Genomic DNA, 18,195 nt, shown 5'->3' on the forward strand with positions numbered 1-18,195 from the left:
AGCTCCTGGTTCAAGGTGAAGCTTTTCATTCACCCAAAGTCAAACTAAAACTTCAACGTATTTGTTTATAATCATCATTTCCCACGTGCACTCTTGCACAGCAGACAGAACTTTGAACAACAAGTCTGAAAAAGGTTTAGCTTGTGCCTAAAATAAAGAAACAATATTTGTGTTTTTTGTACACGCTGTATGCCATAAAGGGATAGCTATGGGAGACTGACTTAGGTCGCTGGACCGGTCCCCATGGGCCATAACACGAGCAAGTATCATCGAGGAGATGCAACGCAGAGATGGAGAACTCTGGGAGACTGACTTGGGGCATTAGACTGGTCCCCATGGGCCATAACACAGGCCCGGACGCTTGTCCATGCTTCTTCAGAGGGAGAAAGCGAAGGATCTCTCCCTACGTTCAGTATGATGAACACTGTTGACTAGACTTTCTGGATTTGTGGCCTAAAAGACAGTTCCTGATTAAACAGGACCCCCAATTTCTTACCTTTACCTTCTAGAGTGGGAACAGAACTGAACTGATAGGGCCACGAGTCAGAGGGTCAACACCAAAGATCATTTCCCAATATCAGGATCTTGGTTTCTCAAGCTTCCCTCGTACACGCAGAACGATATAGCAGTAATCAAAGCTTCAAGTTCAAGTTCAACTTTGGCATTTGTATAGCGCACTACTCACCCAGAGGGTCTCAAGGCGCTTGAGGGAGGGTGGTACTTTAATTATCAAATATCCAAGTTTTTAGTTGTTTTCTGAAGGAGAGAAAGCTTCCGAAACACCCACACACCAAGGAATTATGGTATACACAGAATGGTATAGCAGTAATCCAGTGATCAATCAACAGGAACTAGTTCTGTTTGGTGTTTGCTGTGTGTCTGTGTGGGAAACCCATTTGGGTTTTATGAAGGCCCTCACCCACCAACCTAGTTGGTGGCTGTAGGAAGGTGGATATCGAACTATGGTTACCCCCAACTTTTTGCCTAGTGTTTTGCTGGTTTTTGACTTAGTTGACTTGGGACCCTGCTATCCAGGACCCCAGGCTTCCTGCTCTCTCTGTTAAAATGGACTCCATGTACCTTAGGTACATATCTAATTGGTCACTCTTGTAAGTCCTTGTTCAGTGTAACATAGGTACCCAAGGCATAAGTGAACCCAAGGCCTACCAGGGGCTGCAGCATGTATTACGCCACCCCTGGCTGGCCATCCAAATCTGACACAACTGGCTGATCAATCAGCTGGGGCAAGGTGGTGTAATCACCCTTTGCTTTAGATATAGTATACCTATATCTAAACCTAAAATGGACACGTATACTCCTATAAGTCACTCCTATGGCAGGCCTTAACAATCCTGGAGGCAGAGTGCTTGGAATTATGTGAGATGGTGCTCTAGCATGATCTGAGCCTGTCTGCAGCTTTCGGAACCAAGTCCTTTAGCTGTTTCCATGATAACGCTATACCATATACTCTTAAGTGCATTATAATCCTCGCGGTTATTGCTAACTTTGGCATAGCATTATCAAAACATGTCGAGTAAGGTGTCATACGAATTGGAATACTACCCCCTCGCCAGTTCTGGCAACGGGGGTAGCATTCCACCCTTCTAGAGGGACACGACATGTATGTAACTGTGAACCCTGGTTAAAGTTAACTCGAGCCTCAGCATCACAAAATGGATGCTGCCACCACAGACACAAGTCTGACCTCCTGCTGCTGGGAGTCCTTCCAGCGAGGGAGGCTTGGACAAAGGGTTTCCTGCCTTGAGAGGTGCTAGCACCACCCCAGACAGGATTTTGTGTATTGGGTAGGACAGGCCTGAAAGGAATGAGACATGCCTGGGGCACACAAGGTGCCCTGTACATACACTGGCTCAAACCAGTTGCTGGGGCACTCCAGCCCCAGCTCTGGCGCGAAACCGAACAAAGGATAGGGGGTGTAACCACCGCCATTCCTGGTCCCACCGATTGGGGGGACCTAGTGATAGTACAGCCCCCTTTAGGAGAATAAAGGTAGGAGCTGGTCCCATTCCAAATTAGATTATCCTGAATTGATTTTACAAGAAGAAACTGTACTTCGACGTTCTGCTCCACAGAAGACTGAAGAAATCTCCCTTGTGGGCAAGGAGTGTCCACCCTGCACAAGCAGGCACCATCAAGCGTTCCAGCGGTTCACTTTGTCGTCTTCCCGAGTGGATCCAGACTTCAGAGCCCGACGAGACCTGGACTTCCAGACCTCTCCGACCTCTACCTACATCTGCAGCACAGCTGAGATCCGTGGGTGCGACGAGACACGTGGGACCGGCCCTCTTGAAGAAACTGTACTTCGCTTCCAGCACAACTTCTGAGGTATCCTCGACAAAGTGCTTTGGGGATTGAGTAGCCCCAGCCCCGAGCAGCTCCTGCACAGAAGATCAGCCCTCCAGCATCCACAAGATCTGCGTGGGGCCCTTTTGCTTGATTGCTGCTCGACGCGTTGTCTGGTCACTTGCCGGCTGGCTAGTGGTCTCCCAGACGATGATCCGTGAAAACTTCACCACTGGTCTGGTTGCTCCAGACTGGCTCTTGCTTCCCTGCAAAGGAGAAGCACCCCGGACCCTCCTGGTCCGCACCAGACGCCTTTTTGCACTCACCGCGTGGGTTGCCTTTGCCAAGGCCTGTTGACGCCGAATCCGGAACCAACGCCGCCGACAGCGATAGCCTGCATGGGACAGCTCGTTCATCGAAGACACCTCCTGGTCCACGTGGCTGCAGAGTCAAGCGTCCACTCTTCACCTGATCGCGACGACAGCATCTGGTTCCTTCCTGGTTCCACTCCAGTCACTGGCTAGTGACTTTGAACATTGTCCCCTCTGCTTTCAGGTCTTCATCTTCCTTGATCCACTCTTGGATCACTCCGGACAGCTTCCTCCTGGTCGCCTGCAGCATCTTTCTTCAAGGATCCATAGACTTCAACGCGGAAACCCGACACACTATGACACCTATGCACCCGCAGCCCGTGGGTGAGGTAACAAGAGCATTTCGGTGCTCAAGGGTAGATTCACTCTCCTAGTGTCCAGATTTCCAGTCGTTTTAGTCCTAACTAGTCAGAACTGTCCGTACTCACCTTTTTCGTAAACTGTACTGTCCATAGACGTTGTTACGCATCTCACGTGTGAGTTCACACTCTGCACACGCGTTCCGTGGGCCTCCTATTACTTACCTAAAGTTAGGATAGTGTAGTCCCAGCGATCCTAAAGCCTCTGGACAGCTCCATTCCTTCTATCGACTTCCTTATACCACTTATTTAGTATATGGTTTGATGTGCCCCTAGGGCACCATTGTAATTCGTGCAACTTAAACGTATTTTTCCTAAGAGTCTTGTCATGTGCTTAGCCCTCTGATCTCATAAAGAGTTCAGAGGTGTTTGTTATTAATAAATATATTGTTTATTTTCATAACAACCTGTGTGGTGTCCTTTCACTTGGTATTCAAGGGGTTATATGTGGTAAAACAGCTGGCTTCACGTGCCAAAAGAGTTTAGCCTAAGACTGCTTTGTCCATGCTACCATTAGGATAGCCGGTCTATAAGGTTGACTTACAACCAATCACCATAAGGGTTGTTTGGACTGATACAAGGTGATCAGTAGAACTAGTGAGCATCATATATCAGGCCAACTTCTCACAGTGGCATGCTTCATCATCGGGCCCCACCCAAGGCAACGAGTGTGCCTTAGGTGTGCAGCGATGCCAGATTACTGCGGAGCGGGTTTGTTGAGTTTGTGAGTGTGCTATGCGTGTGCGCTGCGTGGGGTTTTCAAATACTGTCCTTGGAGTCCCAAAGGTTACTTTATTGGTGGGCTCCGGCAGTAACTAAAAACAAAGGCTTGGGTCGTGCATGGTAGACTTATGGTCTCCAACGTCCAGTGCGGTCGACTAGTTTCAGCCAGGCCTTTTCTTCTACTGCCTTTCTCCGGGACCAATTGTACGTGTGGGTGTTACAGGGATCTAAGTGGTTGTCAGTGCCCTGTGTGTGACGTACACGCTAAGGTGAATATATATGTAAGAGGGGTTTCCTCTCAGACTGTACACATATGTACAGTGGACAATGCTCCACGGGCCTCTGCCAGGGGACGGGACTGGTTGCACTTGCGCATGTCTCCGGGCCCGCGGGGAACCTGTTTTCCGGTCCAGAGCTCTGGTGCAGTAATCCAACCTTCCGAAACACCCACACACCAGGAGCAGGTACTGTATGACATCTGAAGTGCAAGCTTTTCTCATACATACAGAATGATATAGCAGTCCTTGAAGCTTCTCAGATACCCACACACCAAGGAGAGGTGCTGCGTGGCATCAGCAGTGCAAGCTTCCATCATACACGCAGAATGGTATAATAGTAATTAAAGCTTCCGAAACACCCACACACAAGTTCTACATGTCATCTGCAGAGTAAGCTTCCGTCATACACGCAGAACAGATATAACATAGGGAGAAGTATTCCCTGACACACACAGAACAAGTACACAGAGTACCTCAACATGAACAAGCTTCCCCGACACACAAAAGAGCAGTTATATTAGCATTTAAGGGATCCCTCAGACATAGAAGGGACCTTGCATAGTCAGCAGCAGCCCGGCCGTCTCTCCGTCTCTCTCTCTCTCTCTCTCTCTCTCTCTCTCGCGTGAATATCTCATCCTCTTGAATTGAGTGATGTTCCAAGAAATTTTGGCAAAACCCAGCGGGGGCTGGCGAGGGGGTAGTGCAGCACACTACAGAGAGCAATTAACAAGAGCAAAGCATCAGAGGGGGTCCTGGGGTCTCATGTACTGAAAATGCATTCCATAAACTTGGGTGCAATTTGTGCACCGACTTTTATGGAATACATTTGTAATTTGCAAAATGAACTATGGGGCGGTTAACGAAATGCAGAATCGTGAATGGTCGCAATTCAACCTACGTCATAAAATATTAATTGGATAGGTAGCAAATTTAGACCCACTTTGATTGGCTACAATCACAGGAATGGTGGCCTTCTAGGGTCAGCAGATCACCACGGCTAGAATTGCTTTTCAAAAAGGCCATCTTTTTGTGGTTTTTAAAGTGGAGCCTGCTTTCCAAAATGGAAAATGGGATGAGTTTTAAAAGAAAAATGAAATGTTTTGCAAACCTTTTTTATTAAGTAGTAGTCCCCTGCCTATGCCTGAAAATGTTTTTTTTCAAACTTTCACAATGTTGTAGGAGTCCCTTTGGGACCCCTTCTCACGGGTGAATGGGTTACCGTCTCTTTTGAGGTGGTGGTAAAATATTGATGTTTTGCAATCGGTTTTCAGTTGCGAAACAGTAGTACGTACCATAAAAAATCTGTATTTGGAAGGGACATTCTTAATTCGCCCCTTCCAAATACTGATTCGTAATGGTTTCCTAAACCTATTTAACGATTCAGAAAACTTTTTCCAAATCATTAAATGGTTTAATTTTAAAAAAGGGTGATCGCTCTTGCAAACCCCCTGATTTACCAAATCATAGGTTTTGCAAATGCTAAAAGCTTAACAGGCACATGCATCAAGCGATTTAGGAATCGCAAACGGTGCGAATCGCAAAAATCGGCCGTTTGCGATTCCTAAATCACTATTTGGGATGCATTATCCTAAAAGTGAAGAAATCGCTATTTTTGCGATTTTTTAAAGTGCGATTGCTTTTAAGGAATCGCAATTTTGCGATTCCTTAAAAGCAATGCATGAAACTGAAAAAAATTGCGATTTCGCAATTAGAGAGAAAAAATTACCATGAGGTTGGACCTCATGGTAATTTTGCGAAATGTTAGAAATATTCAATTTTGTGCATTTTCTTAACTTTCATGTTGTGCACACACATGCCCTTAGGGCATGTGTGTACACAACATATGTGCATTGTTTGATTTCAGGGGTGCAACAGGGTGTCCTTTGGACACCCCTGCACCCTTTAAATCGCAATCTCAATTTGCGATTAGCTAATTGCGAATCGCAAATTGAGATTGTCTTCCCATTCATTCCTATGGGCCTCTAGGCCCATAGGAAGGAATGGGAAGGGATTCCTTAATTGCGATTCGCAAAATGCTAATCGCAATTAAGGAATTGTTAGAAATCGCAATTTATTTAGAGATTTCTTAATGCATAGGCATTTGCGATTCCTTAATTGCGATTCCTTAAAAATCGCAATTAAGGAATCGCAAATGCCGAGATTGATGCATGTGCCCGTTAGTGCATAAGGCGCTTGACCTCAGCACTGATGCGAGTAAGTAAACAATGCCACCCTAAATGTGAGTAGAGCGGAACCTCCCTCTCGGCCAAGAGAGCTTTAGTTTATTATAGAAGGTCCCACCTCATGCCACCTCAGCGCAGAAGAGGGATGCTATATGCCAGGTCTACATAGGACCATGCCAGTAACTGATCACCGCTGACCCCAACTCTAACACTTCCAACTTCCTTCCCCACACAGAGGCCAAGTGGAGCCCGTGGAGTGCCTGGACACCCTGCACCAAGACCTGTGGTGGCGGCCGCAGGACCCGGAAGAGGAGGTGCGCCAGGTCACCCACGACGTCGCCGTGCGTCGGACGAAGCCTCGAGGCTCAGAAGTGCGCAGTGACTCCGTGCAAAGGTGGGTGACGTTTTCATCGCTAAAAGGCCGCTTGTAACCCCCGTGCATTGAGGTCAAGGCAGCAAAAGGCTGGTTGTGTCACAGTGGGACCCGCCCTTGTCCATCACAGAGACATATTAACCCCTTCATTCCTGGAGCAGAGCTACCAACTAAGACGCTGTCACTGTGTGTCACACGATTTCGGCTCCCTTCACACAGTCACCCGATGAGGAGCTGAAATCACACGGTGGCAGGAAAACCAGCTGAAACCACTGCAAACAGGGGATTTCCAGCTCCTTTTCGGAGGCAGTAAGCAGCCGATGTCCATTAAAAGGGGCCTCAATAACCATTTGTTTTGGATTTTTTGGGAGGGGATGGGGGGCTTGGTGAGGGGCCAGGCCCTGCTCCCTCCACGGAATGTCCCCTCCTCAAACAGTACACTTATTTCGTAAGGTGGCAGGTATACTGTAGTGTTGGCACACCTTTGTGCCAGAGGTATACGAGCCAATAGACTAGGTTCAGGAAGGAGACTCCCGTTTTTTAAAGCCAAAAATTACATACATTTAGCTTTCTCTCACCTGAAATAGTCCCCATTGCAATACAAGTTAATGAGAAAAAGACATTCCCTTGTGCATTTTCTTAAAATCTCCCTCTTTCTGCTGTCCCAATGTTGGCATGTATGCCAGCCCCTCCCCTGCCTGCAATGACCTTCAGCATACATGTCTAGGACCCTTAACCATGACCTATGTATGACATAAGGGAGCATTAGGAACACCCTTTGATGCCCTATAAACTTGTCTTTAACCCATTAACCACGGCACGAATTCCGACACGGTGCGGGTGAAATAATGAGTGGGCGGGGTTCAGACGGCCGGGGGCTGTCCGACGCATGGAACTGGTTAAGGCAGAAGCTCCAGGTTTTTACTTGAAAAGGTTTTCACCAGACACAGCTGAGTAAGTGAAGTGTAAAACTAGATAGGAGGCTGGTCTCCGAGGCTGGAGTAACACAGAGGGTGGCGGATAACAGCCTACCTTGAGCAGGTCTCTCCGCTGAACAGGTACTGTAATACTGAGGTACTGCGCTGGGTGGTCGGACACTCAACTCTCACGTAAGGTATCCTCTCCCTGCAACGATACAAAAAGAAACAGTCAGTACCCGAGTTCAGCAGAATACACACCACCAGACACAATTATTTGTTATCACCACACTGGCCTCATGGCTTTAGGGAGAGGACTTGATACTGTGGGCTTGTCAGCAAAGGAGGCAGCTGACTGACAGCTGTCAGTCATCTGAGCCAGGCCTCTAAGTCCCGGAGCAGCCTCTGATTGGCATCTGACGCACAAGACTCCGGCAGACCTCCAGTGATGAACCCAGCTCAGGCCTGGGGCCGTGTTATGTAAAGAGCCAACGGGCGTGTGTGCCCGCTTCTTGCACCAACGGGGCACTTTAGTATTACAGAGGAGGCCGCAGACACTTCTTGTGCAGCATCTTGTGTAAGATACACCTTCACTGCTATCTTCAGGAGGTGTTCCCTCATTTGCATTGAGGAATGGATCCATGCAAATGAGCAGAGCTGGACTGGCCTTTCAGGTGTTCTGGAGAAAACCACCAGGGTGTGGGGCCATTTGTTTTTTGTTTGTCAGAAACAAACTCTTGGCGGTTGCTTTTGGGGAGAAAAAAAAACTTAGGGAAAGTTTGGTGCACGGCCGTCAATACTGACAGTGTCCATGACAGCGGATCCTTGCAATGACAGAGACGAACACTGGGGCAGTGGGAAATGTGGAGCACTGAGTACCATCAGGGTGGCGGTAATGTCATCTGCTGCCCTGATAGACGGTGAACTCCTCCTTCTGATGTATGGGTAAGAAAGGCCTTTGTACCCCCAAATAATTCTGCTGGTTTGAAGAAATATGGGCAACTTAAGGAAATTTGAGCAGATATTAAAAGCATTTCCAATCATGATTATGGTTTTAATTTTCCAAAAAAGGAGGGTTTCTAAAACATTTACTTCTCATGAACAGTAAAGGCAGTAGATATTTTCCTACATATTTGAAATCCATTAACAATGGCATAGTATATTTATTCTGGCATATGCAGGCAGATCTTTAATCTTCTCGAAGGAAATTTGTGTTACGATTAGGAAAAAAGAAAATGAAAAAAGAAAAAAGAAAAAAGAAAATGCCATGTTGTACTTGCAATGACAACTTGAAATCACTTTGTGGTACTTTATTCAAGTTTGCTAAAAAAAACAATGGTATAGTATTTAATTGTGTCCATGAACAAGGTGCTGTAATGACTTTTAAACTAGGTGATCTCAAGATGTAATGGGCACAGTTTGCACCATTGTGGGGAACACATTTTACAAAACTGAATCTCATTTCAACTTATTTTGTTTTTAGTATGCCAGCTGAACTGCACTGTGGGACGCGCCTCCCCGGATTGCAGCAGGTGTATCTGCGATGACCATGTCCTCACGGGTCACGTGCTGAACACAGAGGGGTCCGCGCTGGCCAATGCAAAGATTGCCCTGGCGGAGAGCCCATTGGCCATTCTGGCCACATCGGACCGGCGAGGGCGATTCGCGGTGCCAGGAATCTGTGCTGATGCCACATCCAACGTTACCATCACACTCGAGAACTACGTCCCCGTCACAGTCCAGCCGGTCCTGAACGGGTCAGAGAGCTCCCATGTGCAGGCGGTCCTCACAAGAGCAGGTGAGAGTTGGCATTTATTCTTTGTTGACGTCCCCTACCATTTCTTCCATGTCCAATCACACTGCACCCTCAAGGTATGGTTGATATGTGTAACATGCTACAACAAAGGCATCCATGAATGGCCGGATTCCCCATGCTGAGTGGAGGAGAGGGGTCTCGAGTGAGATATTGAGGCAACCAAGAATCCTACCTGATGTGGGATCCTGAAAATAGCAGACAAATATTACTCCTAAAACGGAGTGTACTACTGAATATCGAGACTAAGAATGTTGTGACATAAGAGTATCATGGACAAAATATCGAAAGGTGAGCGCATATTGAGGAAATATAGATTTACTGTACCTAATTTCTCATCGAAGTATATATATATATATATATATATATATATATATATATATATATATATATATATATATATATATATCAAGCTCCACGGGGATGTCCAACAGTAGGCAGCACACGCACACAGAGCAGCTTTTCCCCAGAAGCATTAATCAGGTACAAACAATCGCGCTGGTCCGTGAAGTTAAGCAGCAACTGCACCCTGACGCGTTTCGAGACTTGCTCTTTTTCAAAGGGAGACTTGCAGTTACAGGCACGGTCACGGCCACACCTTCATTTAATCCCTCCTATCGTGGGTCCATATAGGTCCGCTCTGAATGAGCCTTTACACGTAGCACTATGGGAGGTGTAGTCCGCTTCCATGCCCTTGATGATGGCGCCTCGCACACATTGTTATTTAGGGGCTCAGCCCCAGCACCGGGCTGCGCGTTGTTTTAAATCCTTCTCCGTGCCCCACATTCGGAGCCCCACCGACTCGGGAGCTCCGTGGCCCTCTCCTGTTGTTTGTCGAGGTGGTGCCAGCCCTGCGGCAGGACGGCCGCAAATACATCAAGCTCCACGGGGATGTCCAACAGTAGGCAGCACACGCACACAGAGCAGCTTTTCCCCAGAAGCTTTAATCAGGTACAAACAATCGCGCTGGTCCGTGAAGTTAAGCAGCAACTGCACCCTGACGAGTTTCGAGACTTGCTCTTTTTCAAAGGGAGACTTGCAGTTACAGGCACGGTCACGGCCACACCTTCATTTAATCCCTCCTATCGTGGGTCCATATAGGTCCGCTCTGAATGAGCCTTTACACGTAGCACTATGGGAGGTGTAGTCCGCTTCCATGCCCTTGATGATGGCGCCTCGCACACATTGTTATTTAGGGGCTCAGCCCCAGCACCGGGCTGCGCGTTGTTTTAAATCCTTCTCCGTGCCCCACATTCGGAGCCCCACCGACTTGGGAGCTCCGTGGTCCTCTCCTGTTGTTTGTCGAGGTGGTGCCAGCCCTGCGGCAGGACGGCCGCAAATACATCAAGCTCCACGGGGATGTCCAACAGTAGGCAGCACACGCACACAGAGCAGCTTTTCCCCAGAAGCTTTAATCAGGTACAAACAATCGCGCTGGTCCGTGAAGTTAAGCAGCAACTGCACCCTGACGCGTTTCGAGACTTGCTCTTTTTCAAAGGGAGACTTGCAGTTACAGGCACGGTCACGGCCACACCTTCATTTAATCCCTCCTATCGTGGGTCCGTGAAAAAGAGCAAGTCTCGAAACGCGTCAGGGTGCAGTTTGATATATATATATATATATGCAAAAAAGTAGGAGGGAACTCTGGGTAGTTCCCAAGTTTAGGTGGAAGGCAGCTCCTGAATAGAGCACCCTCAACACCAGCGACACTCTAAATTTGCTCACCTCAAATGTCCGCTTTTCTATCAAAGTTTTTAAGCATAGGACTAGCACAGTGCTATCCACGCCGAGATAGAAATGGACAAAGTCTTTTGCCATTTGTACAGCAAAGTCTTTAAGCATAAGATTAGCACAGTGCTATCCACGCCGAGATAGAAATGGACAAAGTCTTTTGCCATTTGTACAGCAAAGTCTTTAAGCATAAGATTAGCACAGTGCTATCCACGCCGAGCTGTAAAATGACAAAAGCCATTTACCACTCCAGGCACAATATTACAGCTTTGGATTTTTACCAATCCAAAGCTGTAATATTGTGCTTGGAGTGGTAAATGGCTTTTGTCATTTTACAGCTCGGTGTGGATAGCACTGTGCTAAGCCTATGCTTAGTCTTTTGCTATTTGTACAGCAAAGTCTTTTTGTCCATTTCTAACTCGGCGTGGATAGCACTGTTCTAATCCTATGCCTAAAACTTTGATAGAAAAGCAGACATTTGAGGTGAGATAGATATATATATATATATATATATATATAGTCAAGGTACATATAGGTGTAGTTGAGCACAGGAAAGTCTGTAAGTCTGTATTTACTCATCTTTGCATATTTTGGCTTCAATATTCCTGTACCTCGATATTCCGTATCAGATATTCAAGGGGCCAAACTCCTAAGAGGGAGACATAGATTGGGAATGAAGGATGTTGGATGCGGAGTGATGGATGAAGACCATGTTTAGGAAACAGTATTTTTGTGAGACGATATTTAGATATTTAAATGATTGACGAAGGATGGTGCATAAGGGATGAATAAGGATGGTGTAGGAGCGATGGATGGAGGATGGGGGATGTTGGTTGATAAAAGACTGATGATGAATGATGCATGTAGGATGAGGATCGACGGCTGAGGCATGACGGATGATAAATGATGAGGTAGGGATGATGGATGAGGTAGGATGGACGATGGTGTAGGAGTGGTAGACAATGGAGTAGGATGTTGGTTGATAAAAGACCGATGACGGATGAAGAATGATGGTGTAGCAGTGATGGACGATGGATGAGGCATGATGGGGTAAGGCGGAGGTGGAAGTCTCTTTTTCTCACTCTCCCTCCTCTCTCTCTCGTCTTCTATATCAGCTCTCTCCTCCCCTCTCTCTCCCTCCTCCTCCTCCTCCTCCTCCCTCCCTATCTCTCTCCAGGGGCTCCTGCCTACTTTCTTCTCGGAGTCCTCCACCCTTCATCCTTCACATCCCACCCATCTCTTCCTGACTCTTTGTCTCTTACACACCCCTAGAGTCCCTCTGTTTCTCCTCACTGCCCTCCACCCCTTGTCTTCACCTGAGCCCTTTGGCTGCCAGGGGCAGAGGCTTCCCCTGACTCAGCCGCTGCCTGGTTAATGCCACAGACTGACCCACCGTGCCCAGTTTCCTCCTCTGCGCACAAGCACACTTCCCCTGCTCGGTTTGCAAAAACAACGCTGACATTTCTACCTTGTGAAAGCGGATTCTTTCCACCTTCCCCTTGACTCACAGCCTGGCGGCTGCAGACTGCGCCGGGCTCCATCCAAGCCTCAGACCTCGCCTGCTCCTTCGTTTAGCTGGCCAGTTACCCTGCCATGCTGTGTGTGGAGGGGTGCCTGAGCACCATAATAGTGTTACCAAGAATAACAACAACAACAACAACAATAATAATAATAATAATAACAACAACAACAACACAAAACGTCTTGAGGTGCGAATAACCCGTGCTTTCTGTTTCTCGTTCTTTGCTCAGAGAAGCCCTACATGGTTCTGCACCCCGACTCCAAGGTCCGGATGGAAGGGCAGCGCGTCAACCTCTGCTGCCACGCCGTGGGCACCCCGCTGCCAACCAAGTACCACTGGTGAGCTCGCAGGACTCCCCGCAAGAACACTCTACTTACATTTTAATGTCAACTCTTAAAATAGAATGATCCATACATTCGGGGACCAGGGCGATCACTTCATTTTCAAAGTTGCTTTTAGGGGTTCCAGTGAAAAGCCACAGGTCACATGGTCTCCATAACCTGGAAAAAAAGAGGAGCTGTTCATGGTAAAACTAAGTGTCGGCAGGGTCATCTTAAGAAAACTGGGGGCCACGGGCAAGAAATATGTTAGGGGCCACTGTCTGGAACAAATTTGAATCGTATTAGCCATTTTATCACTAATTCAAGGGCTGTGATGCAAAACAATATTGAATTTTATGTTAAGGGTTGATATCAAGAAATTCAAAAAAAGTGATCTGGAGGGAAAGTTCACTCTCCCAGGGGGGCCTCTTGGGAAGGGGGGGGGGGGCCTCGGGCAATTTCCCACTTTGCCCATGTCTTAAAACAACTCTAAATGTCAGTGCCAAATATAAAAGAAAATTCTGGTCCAGTCATTATTCTGATGATTAAAGGGCCAATTTACCCTCACGAGTCCTCACAGAGTCATGCTGTGACACATATAAAGTATATAACACAAATTGCCCGAACCACAAAATCTCTACAAGCTTATTAGGAGGGAAAAGATCAATTTATTGTGATCCCCCTCGACATCCTACTTAGTGTCAATGTTTATTATCATTAGATAATAAACATTGACACTAAGTAGGATGTCGAGGGGGATCACAATAAATTGATCTTTTCCCTCCTAATAAGCTTGTAGAGAATTTGTGGTTCGGGCAATTTGTGTTATATATTCTAAAAAGGGTCTAGCCCCCACCACGTGTTTATGGACCTATCCCCTTTTGTTCTTAGTGACACATATAAAGGGCATGCCAGAATGACAGACGAATGTGGATGACATGTCAAACATAAATATTTCTCTTATATCCGTTTAATGGATGGATGCTATTGATGTAACAACATTGTGCTGGTGGGATATGTTAACAATCTCCGTTCGATGCCTTGACACACCGTTGGCGAACCAGTTGTAAATCAGAATTTTAGCCCTGAAATATTGTCCTACAAAAATATGTCCAAAAAATTCAGTTTTAAGTTAGAAGTAGAAGAATTCTTTATTTGTTTTTTTACAACCATAAAAAATAAAACGTAAAATATATTACAATATAAGTTAATAACACATTTTACAATAAAATACATCATTATATCTGGATATGTGCAAAATAGATTCCTACAGATTAACAACCATGTTCACAAGTTCACGGTAGAGTGCATCATTAAGTCTAGATCTATACAGGGTTTTCCAACTCATTAGTAAACATATTCACAGGTTCAATGTCCGCTTTTTATTAAGAGTGTATCAATCAAGGTTAGTAACTTTACACCTCAACAAATTAAAATGGTTGATGATCGCCCCGCCCAGCGGGTGATGATCTGCCTGCAGGTACGAATATTAAGCTCTTTTACAATTGGTTTTAAAAGCGTTCTTCTCGCTTCACTGACTGTAGGACAAACCACATAACGTGGCATAGGGACTCCTTATGATATCCACACAGTCTGCAACTTGCGTTGTGATAATTCCCTTTCCAACTTGGTTGCAGATCTTTGGTTTCGTTTACTCCAAACCGATACAGCATATACTTATTTTTTAGAAACAATCTGAAGTGAGCTGCTAGATAGTCTTGCGGTTTTAGTTTTACATAAGAATTTATCACTGTCCAGGAATGACGTATTTTTGCCACTACATTTTTGTGGTCTAGGAAAGATAGGTTTTTTGCAGCGCCATTGCACACTCTATGATTAAGTTAGTTCCACAGGTGGTGGAAGGATCCCCAATATATATATTTCTTTAATAACACATTTGTAGCTCAGGTTCCTCCACCAAGGACGAGGCAGCTGGAAGGACTTCCCCAACTATCTGCATTCCTGGTCCGCACATTTATACGTCCAAAGTGACATCACAGGTTCAATGCTTGATCAAGCCCCTGTGGTGGCCACAACACTAACCGGTTTCTAAGCACTCCCTAGTTACCCACATATTGGAATTAAGGCACTGGGAGGTGACACGTTCTGCCGAGGATCACACAAGTGTTTTTGAAAGGAGAGTCAGTCATTCAAAATCAAGTCACCAAGGGTCAGACGTGCTATTCCTCAGGTCGAAACTTACGGTCAGTCTTCATGTGACAAGAAACGCATTTTTCAAAGCGAACGAGGTACCCATAGAAGCTAAAGTTTAGACTCCAGTGGTCGGATCCAGGCCAGCTTTGCAGGGTAGCCACTAGGAATGATTGTACATACACGAATCGCATGTACATAATCAGTGGTTATGGGATGATGGCATGGGTCCAGCTCACGTGGCACAATGCTGGATGTAATTTATTCTACTTATCCCTTTTATAATTTAATAGTAAACATGAAAATCTTACGCAAACACGAAGAAAATAATTGTTATTGTGGAATATTGTTTCTTTTCGAGATCCTTTTTGGAAGCAAACAATAGGACTTCTGAAATACAACCACAACTTAACGGTTTTCAACACAAAAATGCCTTGCAGGTGGAATAAGACGATATTTAATCTTTCAGAAAGGCAAAATATAACCAGATTTAGCATGTGTTAACATTTAAATCTGTCGGTTACGAACCACAAAATTATTTGATCCGTTTATCTGTATCGAACTTCAAAGGCTATTTGAAAATAAATCAATGTGTTTAGAGAGTAAGGGCGGACAAGTGAGGGGTGCAGTCTTCTAGAATAGTTGTGTGCTAGAGAAAGAGGACTGCTTTATTAAAGTGGGCGTACTGTAGAGGTGTGGTCTGTTAAAGTGGGCGTGGTGTAGAAGCGGGGGTGTGGTCTTTTAAAGTGGGTATGGTGTGGAAGTGGGGGTGTGGCCTGTTAAAGTGGGTGGGGTCTAGCACAGGAGGTGTGGTCGAGGGGAGAGGTGGGATGCAGCATATCATAAGTGGGCTAAAGAGGAGTGATTTAGAGGAAGAAGAGGTGGTTTAGCAGAGATGATGTGGTGTAGAGGTAACAGAGGAGTGGTTTAGAGGAAGAAGCGGAGTGGTTTCAAGTAGGAAGGGGGTGGTTTCGAGGAAGAAGGGGGTGGTTTAGCCGAGGAGGTGTGGTTTGGAGGAAGAAGGGGAGTGGTTTAGCTGAGGAGGTGTGGTTTAGAGGGAAAAGGGGAGTGGTTTAGCTGAGGAGGTGTGGTTGAGAGGTAAGATGCAGCATAGAAAGTGTAGGCTAAAGACAGGCGTGGTTTAGAGGAAGAAGGGGAGTGGTTTAGTTGAGGAGGTGTGGTCTAGAGGAAAAAGGGGAGTGGTTTAGCCGAGGAGGTGTGGTCGAGAGGTAAGATGCAGCATAAAAGGTGTGGGCTAAAGACAGGCGTGGTTTAGAGGAAGAAGGGGAGTGGTTTAGCAGAGGAGGTGTGGCCTAAAGACAAACATGGCCGAACAGAGTACGTATAGTTTACAGGAGGAGCCGTTGTCTCAGAGAGTGGGTCTTCCCTATCAGAGCAGGTGTGGCCCTCGGGAGGACCCCTGATCCAGCAGAGGAATTATAGAAGAGAAGAGGCAGTGTGGTCTAGAGGCAGAGGTGTCGACGAGCAGGCAATGCGTAGATAAGAGGCGGAGTACTGGTCTAAAGACAGACGTACGGTTTGGGAGTGAAAGCGGAGTTAAGAGGAGAAGGTGTGGTCTCGAGACAGAGGTGTACTCAAGCAAGGGAACTATAGATAAGAGGAGGAGTTGTCACCCACACACAGAGGTGTAGTCAAGCAGAGGGTGTGTAGATAAGAGGAGGAGTTGTGGTCTAAAAACAGAGGTGTGGTCAAGAAGAGGACGTGAGGTGAAGTGGCGGAGTAGCGGTCTGGAGACCGAGGTATGGTCTTGCAGGGGAAGTGTAGCTAAGAGGTGAGGTGTGATCTAGCGACATGGGTCGAGTCAAGCAGAGGTAGTGTACATAATAGGTCAAGTAGTGGTCTAGAGAGGGGTGTAAAGACACCGAGGAAGTGTAACTAAGAGGACAGCATGGGGCTAGAGACAGAGCGGTGGTCCGGCAGAGGAAGTGCTGGCAAGAGGAGGAGGTGTGTTCCTGTAAGAGCAGTGTCAGCGCCTACAGGAGGGGATGTGAACCAAAAGAGGAAGCCTGGTCCAGCAGAGGAGGTTTGGTCACATGAGGAGGCAAGGTTAAGTTGAGGGGGTGTGGTTAAAAGGAGGAGATGGCGTAAAATAGAGGCGAGGTGGTAACATTAGAGAAGTTGTTGTCTACAGGAGGAAGTTTGGACCACTACAGCAGGTTTGAGCCAAGAACGACGGTGTGGTCGAGCGATGGATGACATTTTCAGTTCTGGGTGATGTGGTAGTCCAGTATTGGAGCAGTGTACAAAGCAGATGTGTGTATTTGAGTCAAGAAGTGGGCTAGCCAGGAAGAGGCGGCCTAGTCTTGGCGGTGTGCTCCAACATTGAAACATGGCCTAACAGTGAAATGTGGGTGAGCGGAAGAGGTGCTAGTTAGTAGCAAAGGTGTAACCTTGTGCAGGGGGCTTGCTGAGCTAGACATGTCTGATCTCAGCCCTACTGGCCTTTCAAAATCTGCGGCTTGGTGGAAATCTCTGTTTCCTGAAAGAGCAGTCCCCCTTGGGAGAAGTGATCTCTAAGATTTGAGTAAATCTGCCCCAGAAGTAGCGTCAGCCCAACCCTCTTGTTAATTTCAATGAATCTGTTCCCCCCTGTTTGAAGCACTCCCTGTTAGATCTTTCATTGTGGTTCTTGAATCTCTCTCAAGGGTTCTTGTTGAGCAGATTTGTTACTTTCGACTTCCGCCCTCTGCAGGTTTCACAATGGAACGCTCCTCGACCGACAAGTCTACAAGTACAATGAGAATCTGGTCCTCCGGAAGCTCGAACCGTCGCAGACCGGGTCTTACTACTGCAAAACCAGCAACTCAGCTGGCACTATTAAGTCCTCTGTGGCCCATCTGACAGTAGCCGGTGAGTCTTCAATAATTGATTCATTGACTTATAAATTTATTGAGTGCACAGTTACCCCAGAGGAGGTCCTGGTGCTGAGCAAGCCTGCCTAGACTCAAGAGACCCATTAGAAATATGTGACGTTAGATGCAATGAACCAGGTGTAAACAGTTTGTAAAAGAAACATATGGTTAGATTGAGAGCCAAGGGGCTTGGGTATAGAATTCTTGTTCTGTAAAAAACAAGAAGAAATTTACACCAACATGATTATTATTGATCTTAGGTGGGAAGCCACCTGAC

General features: G+C 46.5%; 1 protein-coding gene across 1 annotated transcript in view; it reads left to right on the top strand.

The window, feature by feature from the left end:
* Positions 1-18,195, top strand: part of LOC147659145 (cartilage intermediate layer protein 2-like) — a 67,817-nt gene that overhangs the window by 41,800 nt on the left and 7,822 nt on the right. The window contains exons 5-8 of the mRNA XM_086951943.1: positions 6,454-6,612; positions 8,992-9,306; positions 12,804-12,912; positions 17,759-17,916. Of these exons, the coding sequence (XP_086808069.1) occupies positions 6,454-6,612; positions 8,992-9,306; positions 12,804-12,912; positions 17,759-17,916 (741 nt within the window). The remainder of the gene's footprint in view (positions 1-6,453; positions 6,613-8,991; positions 9,307-12,803; positions 12,913-17,758; positions 17,917-18,195) is intronic.

Source organism: Lissotriton vulgaris, unplaced genomic scaffold, assembly GCF_964263255.1.
Source record: "Lissotriton vulgaris unplaced genomic scaffold, aLisVul1.2 SCAFFOLD_3189, whole genome shotgun sequence".
Lineage (NCBI taxonomy): Eukaryota > Metazoa > Chordata > Amphibia > Caudata > Salamandridae > Lissotriton > Lissotriton vulgaris.